Source organism: Ornithodoros turicata, chromosome 9 (assembly GCF_037126465.1).
Source record: "Ornithodoros turicata isolate Travis chromosome 9, ASM3712646v1, whole genome shotgun sequence".
Lineage (NCBI taxonomy): Eukaryota > Metazoa > Arthropoda > Arachnida > Ixodida > Argasidae > Ornithodoros > Ornithodoros turicata.
Genome location: NC_088209.1, coordinates 26881607 through 26903451, shown reverse-complemented (window position 1 = coordinate 26903451; position 21845 = coordinate 26881607). Strand labels below are relative to the sequence as shown.

General features: G+C 45.1%; 1 protein-coding gene and 1 long non-coding RNA gene across 2 annotated transcripts in view; one reads left to right on the top strand and one right to left on the bottom strand.

The window, feature by feature from the left end:
* The first annotated feature begins 252 nt into the window (after positions 1-252).
* LOC135368476 (uncharacterized) overlaps positions 253-21845 on the top strand; it is a 148749-nt gene continuing 127156 nt past the window's right edge. Inside the window, exon 1 of the long non-coding RNA XR_010414784.1 lies at positions 253-444. This is a non-coding gene — a long non-coding RNA (uncharacterized LOC135368476). The remainder of the gene's footprint in view (positions 445-21845) is intronic.
* LOC135368472 (synaptotagmin-15-like) overlaps positions 7972-21845 on the bottom strand; it is a 93199-nt gene continuing 79325 nt past the window's right edge. The window contains exons 5-9 of the mRNA XM_064601792.1: positions 20448-20541; positions 19205-19375; positions 16446-16572; positions 15524-15706; positions 7972-8380 (exon numbers count right to left, since the gene is read on the bottom strand). Of these exons, the coding sequence (XP_064457862.1) occupies positions 8253-8380; positions 15524-15706; positions 16446-16572; positions 19205-19375; positions 20448-20541 (703 nt within the window). The 3' untranslated portion in view covers positions 7972-8252. The remainder of the gene's footprint in view (positions 8381-15523; positions 15707-16445; positions 16573-19204; positions 19376-20447; positions 20542-21845) is intronic.

Below are 21845 nucleotides of genomic sequence, written 5' to 3'. Positions count from 1 at the left end.
ACCTTGAGCACAGTTCCTCCTGAAGTCAGCCCACGACGCATACTATCACGTGTCGTCCACGATTATGTGTGTGCGTTATGCATGCCGAATTAACACGTTTCTGCTTAATTCACTGCTGAACTAGTTACTTTCTGACGCAGATATTGTTACGTTTTCCTTGTTGACAGACGCAATAGTTTTGTTGGCAACCTTGCTCAATCTTTCTAGCCAAGCGGCCAAGGCAAGCCAGTTAATAGCCTAGCCTAGTTGTTTGAGTCGCGAGCGCGTGGTTACGGGTGGCTACATTTTGTCGGGTTCTTGTAATTAACTGCACTTTCGTGAACGCTCTCCACAATCTATACCCGAATGCTGTTGCAGAGTCTGCTTCGCTTCTCGGCTGTCGTGGTGTCGCTATTCCGTTGCTCCAGCGTAACTATGAACAGTTTCAACTAAGAACACCTGATGGTAAGTCCGCAAATTAGCTTTATCAAGCGTGGCTCAGTATTCAGCAGGCCTTAAAAGTTCATGATAGACTTCAGGCGACCAGAAAATATTTCGGGAGGGGTACTGTGGGGACTTTACGTGGTGCAGGAGGATTTGATCTTCGTTTACCTCTCCCAAATGCATTACCAAAGTTACGATTTAGGGAGGGGCGGTTGACCCCTACTCCCTTTCGCTCTGTCTTCCAGACAAGACGCAGCACTAATTGCAAGCAAGCCGAATGGCGAATTAGCTTAATGATGGCAGAGTAGTGTCATCATTGTATGGGATGCAGTAGCGTAGCCAGAAAGAAAAAAAAAAAGCCGTGGGAGGGGCTCAGTGGGAGCATTAAATGGGGAGCAAAATCTTTCCTTTCCCAAATGGAGTTGGGAAGCACTGATGGTAAATGCACAGAGCAGTGGACCTAATGCTTAGCCCTGGGACACCTTTGATCAATAATTAACGGCGGCGAATGTAACAACAATGATAAAATCGCAGTAGACTTAATCAGAAGTAGACAGTGTACGTATATAGTTCCTCCACAGCCTTTTTAAATATTGCGCATAAATATTTACGCATTTAAATATTTAAGCATTACGAGCCTTCCAGCAGTCAAATCCTGTTCAGCAGCTGAAATTTGCACGTGTTACCCTGTAAGGAGCACTGAGGTGATCCCCAAAATGTTTGTTTTTCGGTGCGGAGTGTTTCCCAACGAATAAAATGAGTTCCTGCGAAAGAACCATGATCGCAGGTGACCTACAGAGTGAGCGCGAGGGGCTCTGTTCCGCACAGCTTTGAAAAATTATTTTCCTCGTGAAAAGAGCGCATCGTAGAACGAGAGGGCGTCGTGACGTATGCTACTCCCCTCACGTGACCAGTGATGTACCGCGGCCGCGAAGAAAAACGAAAACCAGGCACGGAGCCTCCAATACGTCACGCGAGCACCGTGTCGGCCGTCTGCGGCTGCTTTCCCCGACTGTTTCTTTTTTTTTTAAATTCGATTGCACAGCTATAACGCACCGCAGAGCTAAAATATTTTGCATGGCGACTCCTGGTGGACAGCATGACAGACGAGGCAGGATTTCGAGCGACGTTAAATGTCACCTCATTGCTCCTTTAAAAATTCAAGGACGGTTCCACATCTGTGCCTTTGCTTGAGTGCATGCCTTGATACTTTGTACGTGAATGTGTTGGTACGCCATAGCGTCGCCATTTAAAGGGCGTCAGGCGTTTACTGAAACAGCTGTGTCTAACGAGTCGAGCTTGCTTTCGCGAATGCCACGCGTCTGACGAGCTCGATAATGGTGCGCGGAGCGGAAACCGTCGTCTGCTGGAAAGTCATAAGATGCGGATTGTCTTGCGTGATTACTTCGAATTATCGTGCACTCCTAGTGTACGTTAATAATTCCCTGTCGTTGATGAGAAATAGATTGTCTCAAATATCGTTCGTCTGAAAATATTAAAAATATCAGCTTAGTTCGAAGTGCGCTCTATCGCTGTCTCTGACCTGCCACGCTATTGGAAACGGATAGACTGTTCGCTCTCTCGTCTTTAATTTGATGACTGCGTAAAACGAAATGTTTATAGTGAAGATTTGTACGCGCCAACTATTCCACGCATAGTGATTGAATACGTATATATGTCGTATGGTGCCCTATTGAAAAATCCAGCAGAAGAGCTTGCTGGTCCAGCACGAGGCAAGGCAATGCCCGGGTCCGCTCCTCACGCCTCGATAACATGCTCTAAGTATCTCCTATACATCATTACGACGGGTTTTGAGATCCGGGGCGCGGGGGGCGCCATCCCTGGCTGCCTGTCCCATTCTCGCCGGCCCTGATGGTATGATATACTTATAGTATACTTATGGTATACCATAGGATATGGCACGGTATGCTATATGGTTCTCTCTCATTTCACTGTAACAATATACTTCTGTTTTTTATTTTCACATATGGGGTTAGGAAGGCTTTATTGAATAAGAAGGAAACCAAGTAAAGCCAGCACGTTACTTTATTTCGCTCTATACAGAACAAATATCGAGCAACGCTATAATACAGAGAATAGGTGCTGCACTTCAAAACGAATTCTATGTCGTACACACTCGTTTCTCAAGAATAGGTGCATGTTATGCTAAGGTGTGTATACACTTCCTAAATGCATTCACAGTACACATATCTGATTGTTGCTCTCGGTAAAAGCGATAGACTGTTTGCTATCTCTACACAGGATATCACCAAACCATGGAAGTCGGACGTTTCGCATAGGGCAGGGGAGGGAGTGCTATCGCGCGGTTATAGTTCCGTGTGGGGAGGGCATTATGAGCTGCTCGCGGTTTGTGCGCACGGACTTATCTGGCATGACGTTGCTCTATAAATACTATTTTGAAGGTGTTAATATGGGTCTACAACACGCCGCTAAGCTCAGATGGTGCTCTCCTTCGTCATAAATCAACATGTCCATGCATGTCAACATTTATAATCGTTAAACGATACCGATAAGCGCTGCCTTTCACTAGCGCTCGCTTGGCAACTGGTTGTCGTGGAGTATACGTTCCAGGGAAGCTTGCACACCAGCCTTGTATAAGGTGGGTGGTGGTGTCGCACCCATAGTGGGTCAGTGAGTTGCAACTCGCATAACTTTACAGGACCTAGAGAGTATTCACTGTGCGTCTTATAATGACATCATATATGGTGTAATATTTACGGAAACTCGCCAAAAATTAGCGAAACTAGCGGTAGAGGGAGGCAGCGATCGTAATGGAGATTGCTCAGTGGATATCGAAGTGAAACGCGAGACGGGTATGAAAGTAAAGGATGTAATACTCAGTATAATTATTGCCTTATCCACCGAGACTTCTGCACTGGAACTCAGCACACGCAAGTGATAGCTTGCCTCTTCTTGCAGGAAACGAGAACTCGTTTCTATGAAGGCTGTATACTCCCAAGCAGCACAACATCTTGGCCCAATATTAGTCCAATATCTGCAATAGAGGCCCAACATTGGACCAATCTTGGTCTACTATTGGCAATAGAGGTCCAATCTTGGTCCACTATTGGCAATGGAGGCCCAATCTTGGCAATAGAGGCCAAGATGTTGTGCTGCTTGGGCTATGTTTTCGTAAATTCCTGGCTCTTCTAATCAGTGAACAATACACAAAATATATATTCGATGACTCATCAAGTAAGTCAACAATACCTACAAGGAAATATTTTCCTAGTGCTAATTTAGGAACGCAGGCAGCTTGATTTATACGAGGTAGCATGTAGGAACGCTACCTTGATACATCTTGGGCAGCAAGGGTAGAAAGGTAACGTCATATGCACAAATGCATAGGCCTCAGCCTGTACTACAAGCACCTTACGAGTACTCCTTGTGTCAGCATCGCATTGCTAGCAATTACTTCCAGACCAACCAATGTGATCTTTTGAACCGACAAGTTCGCTACTAAAGTTTCAATATCCTGTAGCTGGGGACTGATATTTATAAGTTTGTTCAGTACAGTTTCATATCTATGAAGTGTAATACGAAGCTCAGAAAAGCTTTCGTCGATGAGGTCACACGACTGGTTGTTTGGTTAATGTGCGGAATCCGACAAACAGTAATCGTCGAATAATAATGGTCCGAGCGCGGTGGTGCCACAATAAGAATCCTCAAAGATATCTTGCAAGGAGAATCGTACAGTATAATTTGCTTTCAAAACTTTACAACGCCAACCGTTTTTCGCGAGACAAATGAGCCAGACCACAGCAGTGAAGTACAATGAAACCTCGTTACAACGAAGTCAATGGGACCGGGCGCAAATTCGATATAAGCAGCAATTCGATAAAAGCGGATGTGTCACCGAAACAGTGACAGTAGCCTCGGAAGCATGCGGAAATACGGCCGGCGCCCTGAAGCAAGCATTCCAGCTAACAAAAGAAACATTGGTGATGAGCACCTTGGTAGCCTTTTAATTTAAGTATAAGGAGAGAGAGAGAGAAAAAAAAAGTACCGCAGTGCTTGCTGTACGGGCTTTCACCGGCTCACAGCTCTAACTACATGGTGTCGACTATAGCAGTATATACTTCGAATAATCCGTCTTGAAACCCATGCATTTAGCGATGGCGTCAGGCGACCGAAACGATGAAGCGATCGTGGATGGATGAAACGCAGCCAATTTAACAATGGCGTCGAGAAACTCTCAGCTGTTTTTTTTTTCTTTCTCTCTCTTTTTTTTTCAAAACGTTACATAGCGATCAGACATCACAATCAAAAACAGATTTCGGTTTTGGTGACTCGCACTGCTTTCTTAACACTTTTTTAAATACGGGTGTTTATTTTGTTGTAAAACGACGTTGTTGTTGCTACCCTAATCTCATTAGCAGCGCTTATGCCGTATCACTACACCGCTTATAGCGCTCAAGGTGCCGTATTACTAAGTACAGTGAGGCAACAGGCCAGTAAAGAAACAGAAACGCGCAGAAGAGGAACAGACTCTATTCGAAATATTGGGGGCTTTCGTCCTGCGGCATTTCCCTTCATAGAGTGACAGTTCGTTTAATGTCCTTTCGTCCATGTTGATAAGTTCCTAAACCTAAGCGAGAGAAATATAAACTAATGTTTTCCCCGCGGCTATATTGCATCACAAACGAACAGCCCGATACCTTTTACCTCGCCATTCCATCCATTTCACTATGGAGCTCTCCAAGCATAGTTCGATACCTATGCGGAAGCGAGCGAAAAAAAAAAAAAAAAGAGAAAGAGAGAGTTCCGTGATAGCCAGCGCATGTTAGACAAGGGGATAGTGCTCCTTCTTCAAAGTTCACCAAAGAAGTTTTCTTTCTTTTTTTTTTTCCAGTTCATGGAATGCAGCGTTTCAATTCCTTTCTGTTTTCTTGCCCTCAACGCAGCCCTGTTTCTTTGTCGAGATGGCCCAAGGTTTCTTTATACGATTTCCAGTTTAAATATTTGCTCACCGCCGGCCTTTCTTTGCCAGAGAAACGGAATATTACGCACGGGTACTAAAATTTCTGCTCGAACTGCGCATAAAGCTGGCATTTGTAGCAACGGTTGTATAGGGACTACGTGATATGTCTCGCTTCGTTTAATTCGTGTTGTCGTAGACACAGCGCGTGGTGTACTGATTGGACCATGTACCATGGTGCGACCTGTGGATGCATTAACCTCGCCGCCGTAAAGTGCACCGCAATTTTCGGCATCTAACCAGTCACCACCGAAGTCTTCCAGTGTTATTCCTCACAACGACCTACTAGCTTATGGCGACCGTGTCATAGGCACCCCTTCCTAGCGCCGGATTTGGAAGCTAGCGGGGGCGCTCCTCATCAGCCCGGTTATTGCTTCCTCAATTTCTGCAATACTTTGTACTTCAGCTTACTTTAGTATTTTTATACAAGCGGTGGATTTCCCACCGGAGATGCTTCTTTCTAAAGCTGATTATCATCATTCTATGCGTTTTCATAGGAGCTGTTGCTGTCGTCTGCTATACGGTAGTCTTACGTCCGCTTCTGCGCGTTCAAATTTGAAATTTCCATTGTCCAATCATGATGTAGATCGCGCGTGCCGATGAGTGGCGCCCCTAGCGGATCGTGCGGACGGACTCCTCATACACTCTAAAAACAGAACTTCACCGCATAGCACGCTGTGCGCCAACCATTGCCACGAATGATAGAGTTACCGCTTGTTATTGGAAGAGAGAGGGGGGCGTACGCCTTTCTGTGGCAATTTTCACATATCCACATTGCCACAAAAGGGCGTGCGCCTCCTTCTCTCTTCAAATCAGAAGCAATAACCCTGTCATTCATGGCAATGGTTTGCGCACAGCGTGCTATGCGGTGAAGTTCTGTTTGTAGAGTGTAGGGGTTGTTGATTATGACGTGGTCGTTAGAGTCTAGTAGGCCGTGTTCCTCTCACGCATAGGATAGGAAATTTTTGGTTCCTCATTGGAGCGCTGACGCTGACTTGAAGAATAAATAATACTGTTGTATGCTACGATATGTGGCACAGTTCGGGAGCTGAAAAATACGACGGAAAATACTTGTCTATGTAGCTAAGCCTGTAAAATGATCAACTAAGCAGCTGATAAGGTATTTCTGTATTGTTCCATCCTTGCAGCTGCACTGCTATAGTATCACAGACGTAGCCTACAAACGGAACGATATGTCATTCGAATGAGTACAAATATCGTTTCTCCATTTCCTCTTCTATGTAAAGCTTGCCCGAGCAAGCATAGAAAATACACGAATAAGGTGTATTCCATTCGCATTTCCGTAGCCCCTCATAGAAGTTACATTACGGGGTAACCTAATAAGCCGACATCCGGAACGCATCCTCATGTAAAAGACATAGCAGTAAAGTTTTATTGATATATTTCTCCCTTGTCGACGGGAAGGCTTGCATGCTGGTACATTTTTTTAAATATGTTACATACGTGCACGCAATCTGACCCTGGCCCGGTTTCACCAGCCGGCTTCACCAGCCGGCTTAAGCAAGGGTAGCTATTGTCACTGAAACATTCATCATGTCACTAACTAACGTTGCTAAAAAAGAATTGAGTGTTCACTTCAAGTGTTAGCGGCCCTTGATCTCGGTTCAAAGTTAACCAGCGTTGGTAAAACCGGGCCTTAACCTTGAAGTTAACACTCAGTTGTTTTATACAAAACGTGATGAATGCTTCAGTGACAATAACTCCCTTTAGTGAAGCTGAGTTAAGCGTTATATTCAAGTTAAGGGACCGTTGATCTCGGTTCAAATGTTAATCGACGTTGGTGAAACCAGGGCCTACTATGTCTTGTCGATAAAATAATTCATCTTTGGTGTGTCTTGCGTGTTGATCGCTTCATCAGAGTTATCTATAGCACCATAGCTACCTCAATCACGTGACATATGCAAAAAAGGACCGGCCTTTCGCTACGGCGGCGCCGGTTCTAACTCAAATACTCGCTCCCGGGCCTACCTTGCTCGCGTATATACCATTCATATTGGCAAGTATTACAGTTCTTGATAATGATGTTCACTGTGAGTGCCATTTCGAACAGTTTCGAAATTTTAGCAGTGTACTAACAGTAGGCAGATATTTGTTTTTAAATTGCAACGGGGGATTTTTATATTTACTGTAAAAACTAAACACTTCGACCTGGGGTGGGGTGAATGTTTATGATTCTTATGGACACCCTGAAGAGACTTGAGCGCCGTCGTGGAACAACTCATTGTAAGCCTGGGCATTAATGCGGGGTTAGGCATAGTGCCTTGAAAGGCGTTCGTCCGTTCTCTATCTGCCAAGTAACTGTTCGTAGTCTTCTTAAACGGTATACAAAATATGACAGAATATATGATAAAATAAGACAGATGTGCTGATAGGTGCCATCCATAATACAAAGCCCTCTAGAATTCTTGTGTCCCAATAGTTGAGGGTGTGCCTTACTGGACAGTGCGCCACGTCGCTAGGACGTCACGCTCGCGACGCTTCCGTTTTTCCTTGCGAGCTAGCCGCGTTGATCCCGCTATCATGACTGTGTACGTCACCAGGACAGCCACAAGAAGTTAGGGAAGGGTACATACACGGAGATGACCATTTTCTCACCAGGTGGTGACCACGTGCACAGGACTCCTGATAGCATATAGTGGTGTCTCATATCGTTCCACGAAATTCATTGTTCTTTTAACGTTTGAGATGCGTTTGCCAAATATGTTTAGTACGCAGTGCCACGTTGGTGTCTTCATTACTGTACTATTGCGACGTGAAGCTTTTCTATTGCGCCGTTTAGCGGTCGGAGTTTTCATCGCTGATGACTGACTCAGGTCAACTTGTGCCATTGGTGAACTTGCTTCGGTGCCTGAGACACGGCCTGGTTCCAATGATGTTGCGCTTTTCCTCGGGCGAACATGAAGCCTCCCAGCACTACTCGGCCCAAGCATTTATCACCTGCGTAAGAGAATATACAGCGCAGATATAAGTTGCTATAGGTTTGAGTTCTTTATCCAGTCACTGGCTGCGGAGGCTGCCAAAGCAGGTCACTATTGTGATACGTGGACAGTGAAAGTTTGAAATAAAATTAAATTATACACACGCATATAGTGAGTATGTAAATGAATGCGTGATGAGTATATATGATGTAAAAAAGGGAAAAGAGGGTACGGAATACTGAAAAATAAAACCATACGCTGTCGCGCTATAAGGAAACTGAAACTAATTGAACGCTGTAAGACAAGTACAATAAATAGACAACGTTCGTCGACCGAAATGGTACGCGCCAGGTCCAGTCTGCGTGTCTTTGTACCGATATTTTTTTTTTACGAGTCAGTCATCCAAATAACTATGTAGTTAAAGTAATAAATGCTAGTAGATTACCCTTCTCATTGTCCTTCCAATGACAGCGCACTCGTCTAGAAAGAGATAATACTAAATGCTAACAACAAATGGCTGTTTACTTTCGCCCTCTGTTCATCCCTTTCGGCCATAGTTTATTTTTGGACCCGGCAATCTCAGTCCTTTTCCGCAAAGGGCAATCAGACAAATGGTTTTGGAGCCGCTCGAACGCAACAAATCCCTATCGATTGGTATAGCCCTCTCTGTTGTTTCATCCCTTCACGAGCTACGTATCTGCGTCTGGTGGACCCCCTATAAAGCCGATAATCTGTGATGAAGGGTTTCACGCGGCGCTTAGAAACGGTTTCGTCGTCAAATGCTGTACCATAGAGCAGTACTATATTCCTCACAGCAAATCGCTAGGGTTCCCATCCAAACCAATCCAATCCAATCCAATCCAAATCGCTTGAGTTCGTAATGCCGTTATGAGCAATGATTGTCATTACACTGAATTACCTCTGTCCGTACTTCCCAAGCCCATTATCGCTCTGCGTTTATCTGTGCTCGACATGACGATAAAGCCAACGTTACAGTTCGGTATACAGGGTGTTCATTTTTATCTGTTAGAGATTCTTTTAAGAAAAAAAGCTATGAAGAGCGCAACATAGATGTTGTAAGTGTGATGTAACAACAAGGTGAATAATTACATAAAATTTATTAATTTACTCTTCAATTCAGGGGTTCTGGGCAAAAGCGAGTATAGTAGAATAAGAGACAATCCTCGTTGAAGCATTTTCAACGAATTCTAAAACGCGCACAGGCGTTGAAAAATCTATCGCCGAATTTTGATATGCAAATGAGCCGAAGCCACGCCCACGCCACGTGCTTTGGAGCGATGGAGATGATTGGAGTAGGTGCTCATCTGCTGGCCAGATCAACCGCTTTGCCGCCCAGATACGCCTCCGTAGGTGAAGGTCATGCGCACCTGAGGTGCGCTGTTTTCGTTTCGTCTCATTTTCATAGCGAAATTAGACGATGGATATATTTCACGGCACGCGCTAATTTCGTGATCTTTAAAATATAGCATGGATTTCAGCGAGGATCGTCTCCCACCCTGCTGTATCGCTGTGCCCGAAGTTGTTCGGCGTAATTCGGCCCAGTACCATCCCAAATTTTCCCAAGACCACCAACGCATATCCTCGGAAGCCATGCTGAAGGTACAGTGCCTAGTTCTTCCGAGGACTCGCTAGGCGGTGACGCTCCTCGCTCAGCGATTCAACGACTCGGCATATCACGACGCCGCTCCCCACGTTCTTCAACCTGTTACACCCCTTTCGTCCCGCTGGATCTTCCAACGGCGACCCATGTGTTCATCCGCACTGACGCCGTCCGGAAGTCCCTCGTTCCTCCGTACTCCGGTCCCCACCCGGTCATCGGACGCTTCGGCAAGGACTACCGCGTCAACGGTACTGAAGACACGATAAGCGTGGACCGTCTCAAGCCAGCGTACGTTGAAGCACCGGCCACCTCCGACGTTCTTCGCATGAACCACTGTAACTCCAGCCCTTCACCACCATCCTTGACCCACTCCATCAAGACAGTCACATGGTCAGACAGCTTTGCGCTGCCTCCAGTTGGGTGGGGGTGGGGGGGGGGCGATGTAGCAGACGACGATGAAATGGTCTCCGACCACCTGTTGGATTCTCGCGCCAAAAAACTTCAGCCTGCGAGCCGTTGTTATTTTCTTGTTAGTTTGGTGCCAAACAGCCAGGGCTTCACCCAGGGTAAACTACTACAGTTGATCGCTCCGGCTGTCTCTGTCTCATCCCCAACAAATTAAATGGTTAATTAATGAACTCTAGGTAATTAGTCACCTTGCAATTACATACTCTCAAGGGATGTCCGCCCGACCGTAGAACTCACGTGCAAAAACGGCATCTATGTAGCTTTCATAGCTTTTTTTTATAAAAAAAAAGCTATAACGGATAAAAGTGAACACCCTATTTGCTAGGGCAGATTTGAAGGGGCAGAGTAATCCTAGCCGGTGAGGTGTTACTCTTAAAATTAATTGTTAGAGTATAGCAGTAAATGAGTAGTATTGTACGGGACGGTTAGGCACGGAACTGGGAAATACAGAATGGTATAGCACAGTGGGAATAATGTAGTGTCATATCCAGCCTGACAGAAAAGCTAGCAGAGTTTTACTGTGTTGCGTCCCCAATAATTCACACAGAGTGGAAATGATGGTGCAGAATCCGCTCTCCTCTTAAGATACAAACATGCAGTCGTTCATTTCCCGATCAAGTAACGAACGTTTTGAGGGTCACTGTCAACCAAGAGCTTTTTTTTAAGCAATAAGAACAGACAAAGTAAATATGACGCAGCGCGTAGACGCATTCGATAAGCGTTGATCAACAAGGAAGATAAACATATTCACGTCTTCTGTGAAGTAGGCTTCTCCTCACTTTGACTCTCTATGTGGTAGAGTACCCTTCACAGGCAGCTACGAACGGTTGCGTCAAGAGGTTTAGTGCATCGTACGCTGTCGCCTTTGTGTACGTAAGGGATAGCGTTCGCTGTTCTGCGCACGTACTAAACATAAAGAGCTTTGCGCAATGCGGAAAACTACCACACTGTCCCTTACGTACGCAAAGGCGATAGCGAATGCACTAAATCTGACTAATAAATGCATACATATCCAATCCAGAGAACGGAAGCATTTACGACAAAGTAACTTGGAAGCATTCTAACGCGCTATGTTGATTGATTACAGGCGTGGTATTTTGTGGTATTTCATGGTATTCTTCGATGACATAGTAAGGTTCGTGCGTTGAGCTCTTTGTTTTATCGAAATTGCAATATGGCCACCGTTGGAGATGGGAAGTTGATGCTTCATGGCTCATAAGCGACTAAGATCATTGTAAAGGAAGCGAGAAGACACAGTGTTGGGTAATATAGTGTAATATAACATAGTGTTGGGTAATAGTCCTCCACTGCACGGCACACGCACACGCACGCACGCGCGCGCACACACACACACACACAGAGAGAGACAGACAGACAGACAGACAGACAGACATTGATTTGGATCTGTTGGAATCCGTGACATTCCTCTGACTGGGCAGCACTTTTGTTTCCCTCGAGGCTCTCCTTTAAACATTCAGGTGCGCATACATGATATTATCAATAAACATAATGTGATCAATAAACATGATACACGATGCATTCGCTCTCCTGGTAGTGTCCGCAACAATTCAATTATCGGACAACGTAAGCTATCGCTTATCTGCTATTTTGGGATAATTAAATTCCCTCTCCCGAGAAAGAGCATACCCTATTCATTTCCCTTCAGTACTCTCGCTATGTCTTCCCATATTTCGATCCCTAATTTCTGAATACGGCGTCACGGCTTTTTGCCGTTTCTGAACATCGTGGATAATTATCATATGCATGGAAGATTTCTATACGTTCGACTCCGCGCTGTCTAGAAATATTGTATTAAGCGTTCCGTCCCTCGGGTTCGCTGGCAGGAGAGTAATGAAAGGCTTCGTCGACTTCGTTTCGGAGTTTCAGCGCGAAGTGGAACATTTTCTAAAGACCATGTTTTCTGTTTCCCGGTTCGCTAAATAGCGTAATTCGTGAGGAGCGACTGCATTGATTCAATAGCCTATTAGGTACGTATTAGTGTACCTTTGCCACACGTACGCCAACATTCACTTCCCTCATTATTGTGGATGTAGACTAGCACACCCTTTTCCTTTTTGCAAGAAAAAAAAACAGAAAAAAAACAGAGACAATAACAAGAGATGAGGAGCAGCTGAAACTTTACGTGTGCTGCGTGGTATCTGCGTTTATGGTTCAAACCTCGTCATGACATAATATAGAAGATTCTCCTCTGCGTTCATTAGGCTTCCACGCTTCATAACCAGCTCCAAGTTGAGCGCTTATGCATTTTCGGGCTTCTTTTAATAAACGCAATTTTTGATGGTATCTTTTGGTTTGCTTTCGTCTCGCTATACTCCGAGACAACACAAAGGGCTATAGTCACAGAGGTATGTACGTCTCCGCCAGCGGAGAAAATGCTTTGTAAACGCGAATATTTTCCGTGTTTGTCTAAACGCACGCGGATGTGCTCTAAGCAAGTCGTCTCCGCGACGCGGTCAGCGTAAAAGCAGCAGCTTGAAGCATGCGGGCGCACTACATCCGGAGGCACCCGAGTAAGCCAATCACGGGAGCATATGGAATCGTTTGTGGAGCTGACCTCTTGGGAGTTCATTTGTATAGTAGGATGATTCCATCTCAACTCAGGCAGGGTGGTCCGGACACCATCACCGATTTCCCTTGAAAAAAATATACAGGGTGTTTCACCTAAGGTGATAAAAAAATGTAACTGGCGTTGTACTCGCCGGAGGATTGTCGGACTTTTGGCATTTACCTCCTGGAAACTTTTGCCATCATTGAGGAAGGCTTTGGACAATTTTTAATTGCAGAAATTTTTTTTTCAATTGAACTTTGGAATTTGCCAAGCGAACCTCACTTATTTTTTTACAGAAATATGATGTCCTCCACGGTTAACCGCAGACCCAACAAAAACTAAAAACTATGCACAAAAACTATGCACAGTATTGAAACAGAAGTACCTGACATATTGTGCAAAAAAAAAATCTATAGTTTGGGACCGTCCGCTGGCGAGAAGTAAAATGTCAAAGTCGCTCCGTCAGAAAGCTCCGCCACCGAGTCAATTTCTTTTGGATTTTTTTTTTCTGGCGGACCACAACACATTAAACCAAAATATTTATTGCTCCTGTGTGCATGCATGTTGCGGTACGGTATATATTTTTTCTGCGGAAATCGGTGATGGTGTTCGGACCACACTGCCTGAGTTGAGATGGAATCACCCAGTAGTACAGTTGAAAACTGGAATTGCGCAACACGGTGGTGAAGCTCCTCGGTGCAGTTGTATGGACTCTAACTGATTCGCAAGATGCCAACAAAGCTGGTGTGAAATATATCCACCGTAGCACAAGAACACTAACAAGAGCGCCATCACAACAAACGCGGAAACAAGACGTAAAGAAAGCATACTGTAAGCCTACATAGCAGTTGTTGCGGTAAAGTTGACTTCCGTAGTGTATGATGTCCAAAAGTAAGAGTTAAAAGAAGAACGCGTAAATGTAGTCCCGTAACTTCAAACGCCGATACTACACTCTGCTATTACTGCGTTTTACGCTCGAAGCGCAACGCCTCGTATAGGAGGAACAACGTGATGTGGGCTTCAAACGTGACTGGGTTAACGAAAATCAGCGGAGAGCGCCAGAATCGCAACGAATGTTGTTGCCTCGTATATTATTTAGTTCACCTCGATGCGCACATTTTACCGAGAACTGTAGCATCAGCAGCGTGAAACCCAAAAGATGGACGAAGAAGCATATGGTCTGGGAGTTCAGAGAAAAGAAACGGAAGATTTTCTTTACAGCGGTAACGGGAAGGAAAATCGGGAAATCACTGTGGTTGTATCACAAAACCCTCGGTTTTGGTTTCGGTTTCGGTGATGCAGAACGAGTTAAAATAATCTAAAGCTAATAAAAGCAGTTTTGATATATTCAGAACTGGGTACGTCGTCCCGGAAAGTGTCCCGGTTTTTCAGCGTTTCCTGTCCCGCTTTTGTCCCGATTTTAGTAATATTTTTGTCCCGCTAATCCCAGCTCTACACATCATCACTCACTTCACAGATCACAAGGCAGTACTCGTCACATTAAAGTAGTTGTGCATTTATCAGCAATAAAACTGTCAACATCCACACACAACAGCTACCGCTGAAACTCGCGTTACACCATCGTAACCGTCCTGTATATATATATATATATATATATATATTATAGTATTATCGTCATGGCCTTGTGAATTTGTTGTGGGGCACGCTTTTCGCAACAGGTGTGTACAAATACTGCTGGCGAACAAAATGGAAAATTGATGTATCCTTCAGTGTACCCTGGTATTATCCTCGTTCTATATTTGACTAAACTATTTTCGGACGCGGTTTTATGTCGTAAAAAGGTCCACCGGTAGGATATTTTGACCAGCAGAGTCACAGACGAAAGCGAAAAGATAAAAAGAAGCACTGTCACATGCTTTCATATATTTCAATTGAATCCGCAGCCAATTATCTTAGCCAATTAGCCAATTGAACCTTCTTCTAACCAGCGCTCTCGCTACCGTGGCGCCCCGGTTTCTGTTCTGCCAGGCCGTCAAACTACGGATTCGAGATGCTGATTATGCTTTTCCACATCCCAAAACAGTTCTTAATCACCTTTATCTCGGCCGCACACACTTGTGACGTCTGCCAAAGTGCGGTAGCTAATGCTTACGTCACCGTGACAACTGAACACCGACTGAGAACATGCCGTTAATTTTTGCTATTCATCTAAAACACCAAGCTGCTTTGCTGACTAAAATTTTGCATACGATATCTGCATCAGGTATCTTACAGCCGAACACAACTCTAATATCAAAATCCGTCAACAGCTCCAGGCAGTTTCTTTAATCACATTCAAACGGTCAGGTACGAAAATGGCTGAAAAAGTTCCTTTGGTGATAAATAAGAACACACTTCTGCAAACCTGCCGAATGTCAAATTGGATGCCACGGTATATTGCACAGGAATATTCCGCATAATATCCTTGCACATGCGGCAAGGACGAAACGAGAGGTCAGAGCGAGGCTTCGCAATGAGCGAGCTTTCAAAATATCGTTCCGCACCTTTGTTCGTCTGTCCCGCGCAGTTGAGCTTGAGAACGACACTGGCGGCATCCAGAGATGAGGTAGGGACGCGGAACGCGAAGGATTCCATATATTTTGGGTCGCATGTTCGTTTGACCACGGCTGTCTTCTTGGTTTTGGCTGTCTTATTGTCCAAGAGGAAACTGACCTTCACCAAAGTATCTGCAAATGTTCACCACGGGAGACAGACTGCCATTACACTTTGAAAACGAATGGCTCGCAAAAGATATTAAGAACGTTCCCCCAAAATCTTCCAACATAACCCAAATGTTGGTTTTGTATTCCATTAAATCAAGTCGACCGTAAGATTATTCTTGTTTGCATTTTTGAAACTATATTGTTAATATAGCTCACGTTAGATTATATTGTAATTTAGATATACAGCGTGTTTCACCTAAGGTGATAAAAAATCGTATTTAAAAATCTGCTATATCTGAACATTACGGGGGTCAACACTATTTATCTCGGTGGAGATTTTGCCGTTACCTGTGAAACACTTTTATGAAATTTACTTCGCGAGAGATTGAATTCTCAGAATTGATTTCCGAAATTTTTGAAGTCACCTTACAGTAGTAGAATCTGCCGTACAACGCGAGGACATTTCAGAACGGCAGAAAAAAATAAGAATAAAAAAATTAAAAATCGAATTCCAGGTAAAACCAGCGTTCGTTGTAGCGACGTCTGTGGACTTTATTGGTGAGGCCACGGAGTTTGAGAAGGGCAACATAATCCATTGCTGTGCCACCGAAACACTGGTTGCGTAGCAACACCACTTTGCGACTTGCCTTTAATAACGACCGAAAACACCCATTGACTGGACGATCGCGCGATTTTTGCCCACCAAACAGGACAGCAGCGCCACCGCATCGCTATGACGTCACGCAGTGAAGTGAGTCTGTACCTGGTGGTTGCGAAGGAGCCTCGGGAGGCGGCCTCACACTTCGTGCTTCGAAAACTGTTACTGTCAGTCTCTCCATATTCCCGTTGTAGCTGAGGCTCACCAGCAGCTCCCCTTGTCCCGGTTGACTCTGAGGAAGAAAAGAATCGCAAAGAACGCGCCTGTAAAATTGAACTGAAGTGAACTGAATTTAGAAAGAGAGAGAGAAAAAAAAATGGAGGAGATGGGGCGCATCCATCGATGAATTCAGACACACCCAGACTGTCTCTTGTCTCCCACTTCCCAAAAGCAGAAATCTACAACGCTGCCCGAAACTTCCCGTCCCCCCGTTTCCTAAGCGTGCCGGAACAGCAGGACCACTTTAGAGTTGGGCCAATTTTTCTTCCTTTAAAACAACCAACCTTCTCGCATATGACTCCCCCAACTGTTGCAAGTGCAACGAAACGCGATGACGACACGAATAAAGAGCGGAACAAGGATCCCGATAATACCTTGAGCACCAACACTGCACGCGAGCCCATAGTACACTGTCTCGATAGCACAACTCACCATAAAGTCTACAAGCTCGGAAAACGGGTGAGAAATACCTAATAGCACGTGCTAATAGTTTCTTTTCGAAGCTATATGACTATTTTTCAGAATACCGAAGTGATTTACTGTTGCGTTGTTGCTGAGGGAGGAAATCTAGCTACGCTACGTGTACGAGGCCTCCACTGTGTACTTTGTATGGCATAACCAATAATAATTTTTTCCATAATCAAACTCAATAAAATTTAAAAAAGTAAATAAAAAATACCTGTTTATTTACAGAAAACGCGCGTCGCTGGGTTTTCGCTTACCTCCCTACTCCCCATTTCCCACACAGGTGTGTTTCAAGCCTTGTTTCCCTGTCACTGAAGCGAGGTTAGAAGCGACGGATTATCGAGGCGAACTCGGATTCCGCAGCAGAGCCACTAAACCTTTTTATTTATGTATGCCAGCGAACCCTAGTAAAATATTGAATTGCCCGCTTCCGCTAATTAAACTCTCGCTCCTTCCTAAGCTCCCGGCATTCTTTTTGTGTTTCCCAGCTGCGCCCTAAAAGTTCTCCGGGGCGACTCAAATTACGACGGTTTAACGGCGCCGAAGTTTGACGAGGCAAACAAAATATAGGCGATCTTCGAAACGTGAAAAATGGGGTGTTGCTAAGTGGGAGCTGCGGGCAACCTGTGTTTGGCGCAACGGAGAATATTTTCCCTGTTCTGGCAAGATAAGCCTTCACTGTGAAGGAGAGGAACGACCTGCCACGTTGAAATTCGATATTTTGCAAGGTGGTGACCTCGTTCGTGAACTACCTTCGATCCTCGATGTTGTTCAACGCGAGATTTGTGCGGTGATGCAAGAAGACGTCGCGACGCAGTTTCGGAGCGATAGCTTCATTGAGCCGCCATCGACATCGACAGGCGTGTAGGCCGTCCGTAGCAGTTGTGGAGAGAGAAGTAGGGAGAGGAGAGAGAACGAAAGAGAGAGGAGAGGACGGAAGAAGTTCCAATGAACCCGGAACGAGTACTGGCGTTCGGGAATCGCATGTAATCGCGTTCGGCGAAATGTCCAAAGATGCAGCCATATCTATATGTATTTGTTACATAGCCCAAACTCAAAACCTCATCGCCAACACGCCACAGCTTATTTATTTACATTTAAGATACTTGGAATGCTAAAGGGGTTGTTTACGTTTCCGCGGAAGCTCCGCCTTCGTCAGGACAAAAGTAAAGAACGTTCTTTGATTGGCGCACCCGTTTGCGAATTATTTAGCCCGGGGATTTAACTGAGACACCCTGTATATATATATATAAAGAGGGAAAAAAGCCATTAAAAATAGTAAATGATGCTAGACGTGTTTCTAAATGCTGTTTGCTCGGCCTCAGTGGAGAGGTCATCTTCGCAGTTGTGGCAGACATGACATAATAATAACGTATGAATGGAACCTGTTGCTAACGGGTGACCACATATGTCACAGGCCTTTTTCCTTTCTTTTTATAACTAATATCCCAAAGCCTTAACCGCAATTCGTGGACCTTCGTCACGACACAAGGGTGGTCGGTCTGTGGATTAATTCTTTCCTTCAATTCTGCCCTTCGAGGAGCACGACGCACCTCGTGCGGGTTCGAACCCGGTTTGGAAAACCCTGCCGAATGTTCCAGCAACGGCAGTTTCACCCTCTTAATTGGAAGATAAATTTATTAGTGGTTCTCGATGCCAATAGATAGGCAAGGGAAGCTTTTTTTTTTCGACTCCTGGACTGGTTGTTGAAGATGGTAAAGACAAGTTGAGATAGACATAACAACACATCGTGAAAGCGGTCCAACAGAGTCCACATGACAAAGACAATATGCCTGGCAAGGACATCACGCGGCACTAAGTGTTCTGGTAACTTCAGTTTGGCCAGTGCATTAGTGTGCTGCTTGCGACATAGCTGTCTCAAATCGACAACTCAGTGTCTACCCAATCTGAAATCCCCAGCTGTTAAAAGATTATTTCTCTTGACTAATAGCATCCATACGGCCCACATTCAGACACAATGCTGGTACAGAATTCAAACAACTCGGGGAAAAGAGTGTTGGTACACAATGCACACACAGACAAGTCACACACAAAATTGGTATACAGCCCGTATGAAGTCGACAAAACCCAACACGAGCTGTTGAACGACAAATGTGTCGCAAGCAGCACATCGCAACAAAAAGCACGAAGAGCGACATTCGTTGCTCAACGTCGCTTACCACGTCCAGTTCAGTCTCCAGGTCCCGCCACGTCAGTACCGCTTCGCTGGACGTGATGTCGAGCTCTCTCAACGGGAACACCACGTGGCCTATGACGTTGTGTCTTTTGCCCCGGTCATTGTCGTACACGGTTAGCTTGAGCGTTCGCTCCTCTAGTGCCTTTGCCGGGATCTGGAACCATTAATACGCAATACAGACCCGGACGGCCAGTAAGGCTGCTTCCGATACACATCAGGTATTGCGTTGTGCAGTGACGCAGGGAATGTTAATAACGTGACAGTCCGGGGATTCGTTATGTCACGTGCCGCGAAAGTGCAGCAAACACACATTATAATGAACATAAAGATGTGGGTTCGAGTCCTACAGCTGGCTAACCTTTTCAGTGACTTCCATCTTTCATCACATATTATAATATACACTCTTAAAAATGAACTTCGCCACATAGCACGCTCCTAGACAACCATAATCCCGAATGACAACGTTCTCGACCCTGATTTGTTGAAAACGGGGGGGGGGGGGGGGGGGCTATTTTGTGCCATTATGCACGGCACAGAATACGCTCCGCCTCCCGTTTTAAAAAAATCAGGGGCGAGGACGTTGTCAATCAGGATGATGGTTGGCTAGGAGCGTGCTATGTGGTGAAGCTTTGTTTTAAGAGTGTAGGGCCTTTGTAAGTCCCCCGTTTTTGCTTCTCGGTTACGGTTTGCGATGCGGATACAGCTAATAGTTCAAGGGTATAGCACCACGATACGCTAACACAGAAAGAGACATCAGCGGCACGTGTGGTAGTACTTTATCGCTGGCGTGCCACCGTTACAGTATATTAACCACTTATGCAGTAAATCATGTGTACATAGCCATACATCTTGCTTACACCCGTCTCACGCGTACGTATGTTGAGTTGAGTTGATAAGAAACGAAAAAAAAAAAGGAGAAAACGTACGGCGTACGTATGTTCTTGTTGATGAGTAGATAAGTAGCATAGTATAGTAGTCTACAAGTTGAGAAGTAGAATAAAAAGATATGGAGAGACGTATGCTCTTGTACACTTCACACAGTTACATGAAGAAATGTAAATAGTGTGTGTGTGCGTGGATCACACCTCGAGGGGTTAGAGAGAGAGAGAGAGAGAGAGAAAGATAAAAAAAAGAAAAGCAATACGTGGCTACGTACTTTTCCGAACTGCCACTTAAGAAAAAGCGAAAGAAGCACTTAAAAAGTCAATGTGGCCGCTGTCTCTTACCTGGAACACGTAGCTTTCATCGAAAATTGGATTACAAGTCTTTTTCTTGCATTTGGTTTGGAGGTAGCGCCTCTCATCAGGCATTAAATATATTCTGAAAAGAGACAGAAACTCAATGCGCTCCCTAATTTATTGGGACGGGGGAAATGAATCCCATATATTTTTATTCCTTAGAAGGTCGAGGCATGAAGTTCCCTAATAAGGCCTTCGATTGAAACTGCGTCATCGGATGGTTCTCTATGTGTCACCGCAATTACGGGAAATACGTCTGGTCGGAAACGAACTGTGTCTGCTCTTCTTTCTTTTTGTATGCGTGTCTGTGTAATTTGAAATTCTACGAGACGTTTCCCATCGCGCTTGAGTGCTGCGGCGTATGATACTTCTAACCATTCTCTTCTGAGCTTCCATAGGCGCGACTTCTTTTTTGTTCTAACATATGCTTCTGTCACATCCATGCTCCTGATTAATTGAAGTCCGCTGTCGCAGGCAGCACAGAAGCGCACGACAAGGCCGAAGAGTAGAAGATTACTGGAAAGATTGAATCAGCACACAAAGGATGAAGCCAAATGTAAGAAGAAAGAAAGACGAACTCTACAATGAACCTTCATGTCGCTACCATGATCGTTATACATGAGATATGAATCAAGCGCGTCGTTTTCGTGCTGGCCACTGTAGTGCGCCAGTGTGGGTTGAGGGGGGGGGGGATATGTTAAGAATGAAAAGAAAGAAAAATGGAAATGTCAGCAAGGCTAATGCCAGCTTGCTATTCCAAAAAAAAAAGAAGAATGAAACTGATAATAAACAAAAAAGAAAGAAAGAAAGAAGAACAGTTAGTGCAGCACAGGCACGACACGGCACAAGAAAGCCCAATCAGAGGGCAGACGCAGGAGCCGAGTCTTTCAGGAAGTGGAGTAGGGCTGTGGTGACGGCCCACGCCGAGGGACGGGATCAAGGAGGGTGGCCATGGAGATGGACATTGCGTTGCACCCAAGCTGCATTAGACGGCGACGGAGGGCTTGTCGTTGGGGAAGGTGCTGCTGGCAGTGCAGAAGATAATGAGGAATGTGATGGCCACCTCGCCACAGCTGGAACACAAGGGGGAGCTGGATTGGCTCATTTTGTAAAGAAGCAATGGGGTGCCGTTGGCAACGTTGAGACGGAGGCGGCGCTGCAGTGATTCCCCCTGACGATTGCAGCGACACGCATTGAAGAAGGCAACCGAGGAGTCGACGGACTGCATGTGTGGGCTGAGTGTATAGAAACGAACGGAGCGCGAACGGAACAACCAGTAAGACGCGACGCTTGTTGCACTGAGGCGACCCAATGATGATATTTCTGTATGTGCATGTTCATCGATTCATCTCTGTGTTTCTCCGTGCATTCACCCGAGCGACATCG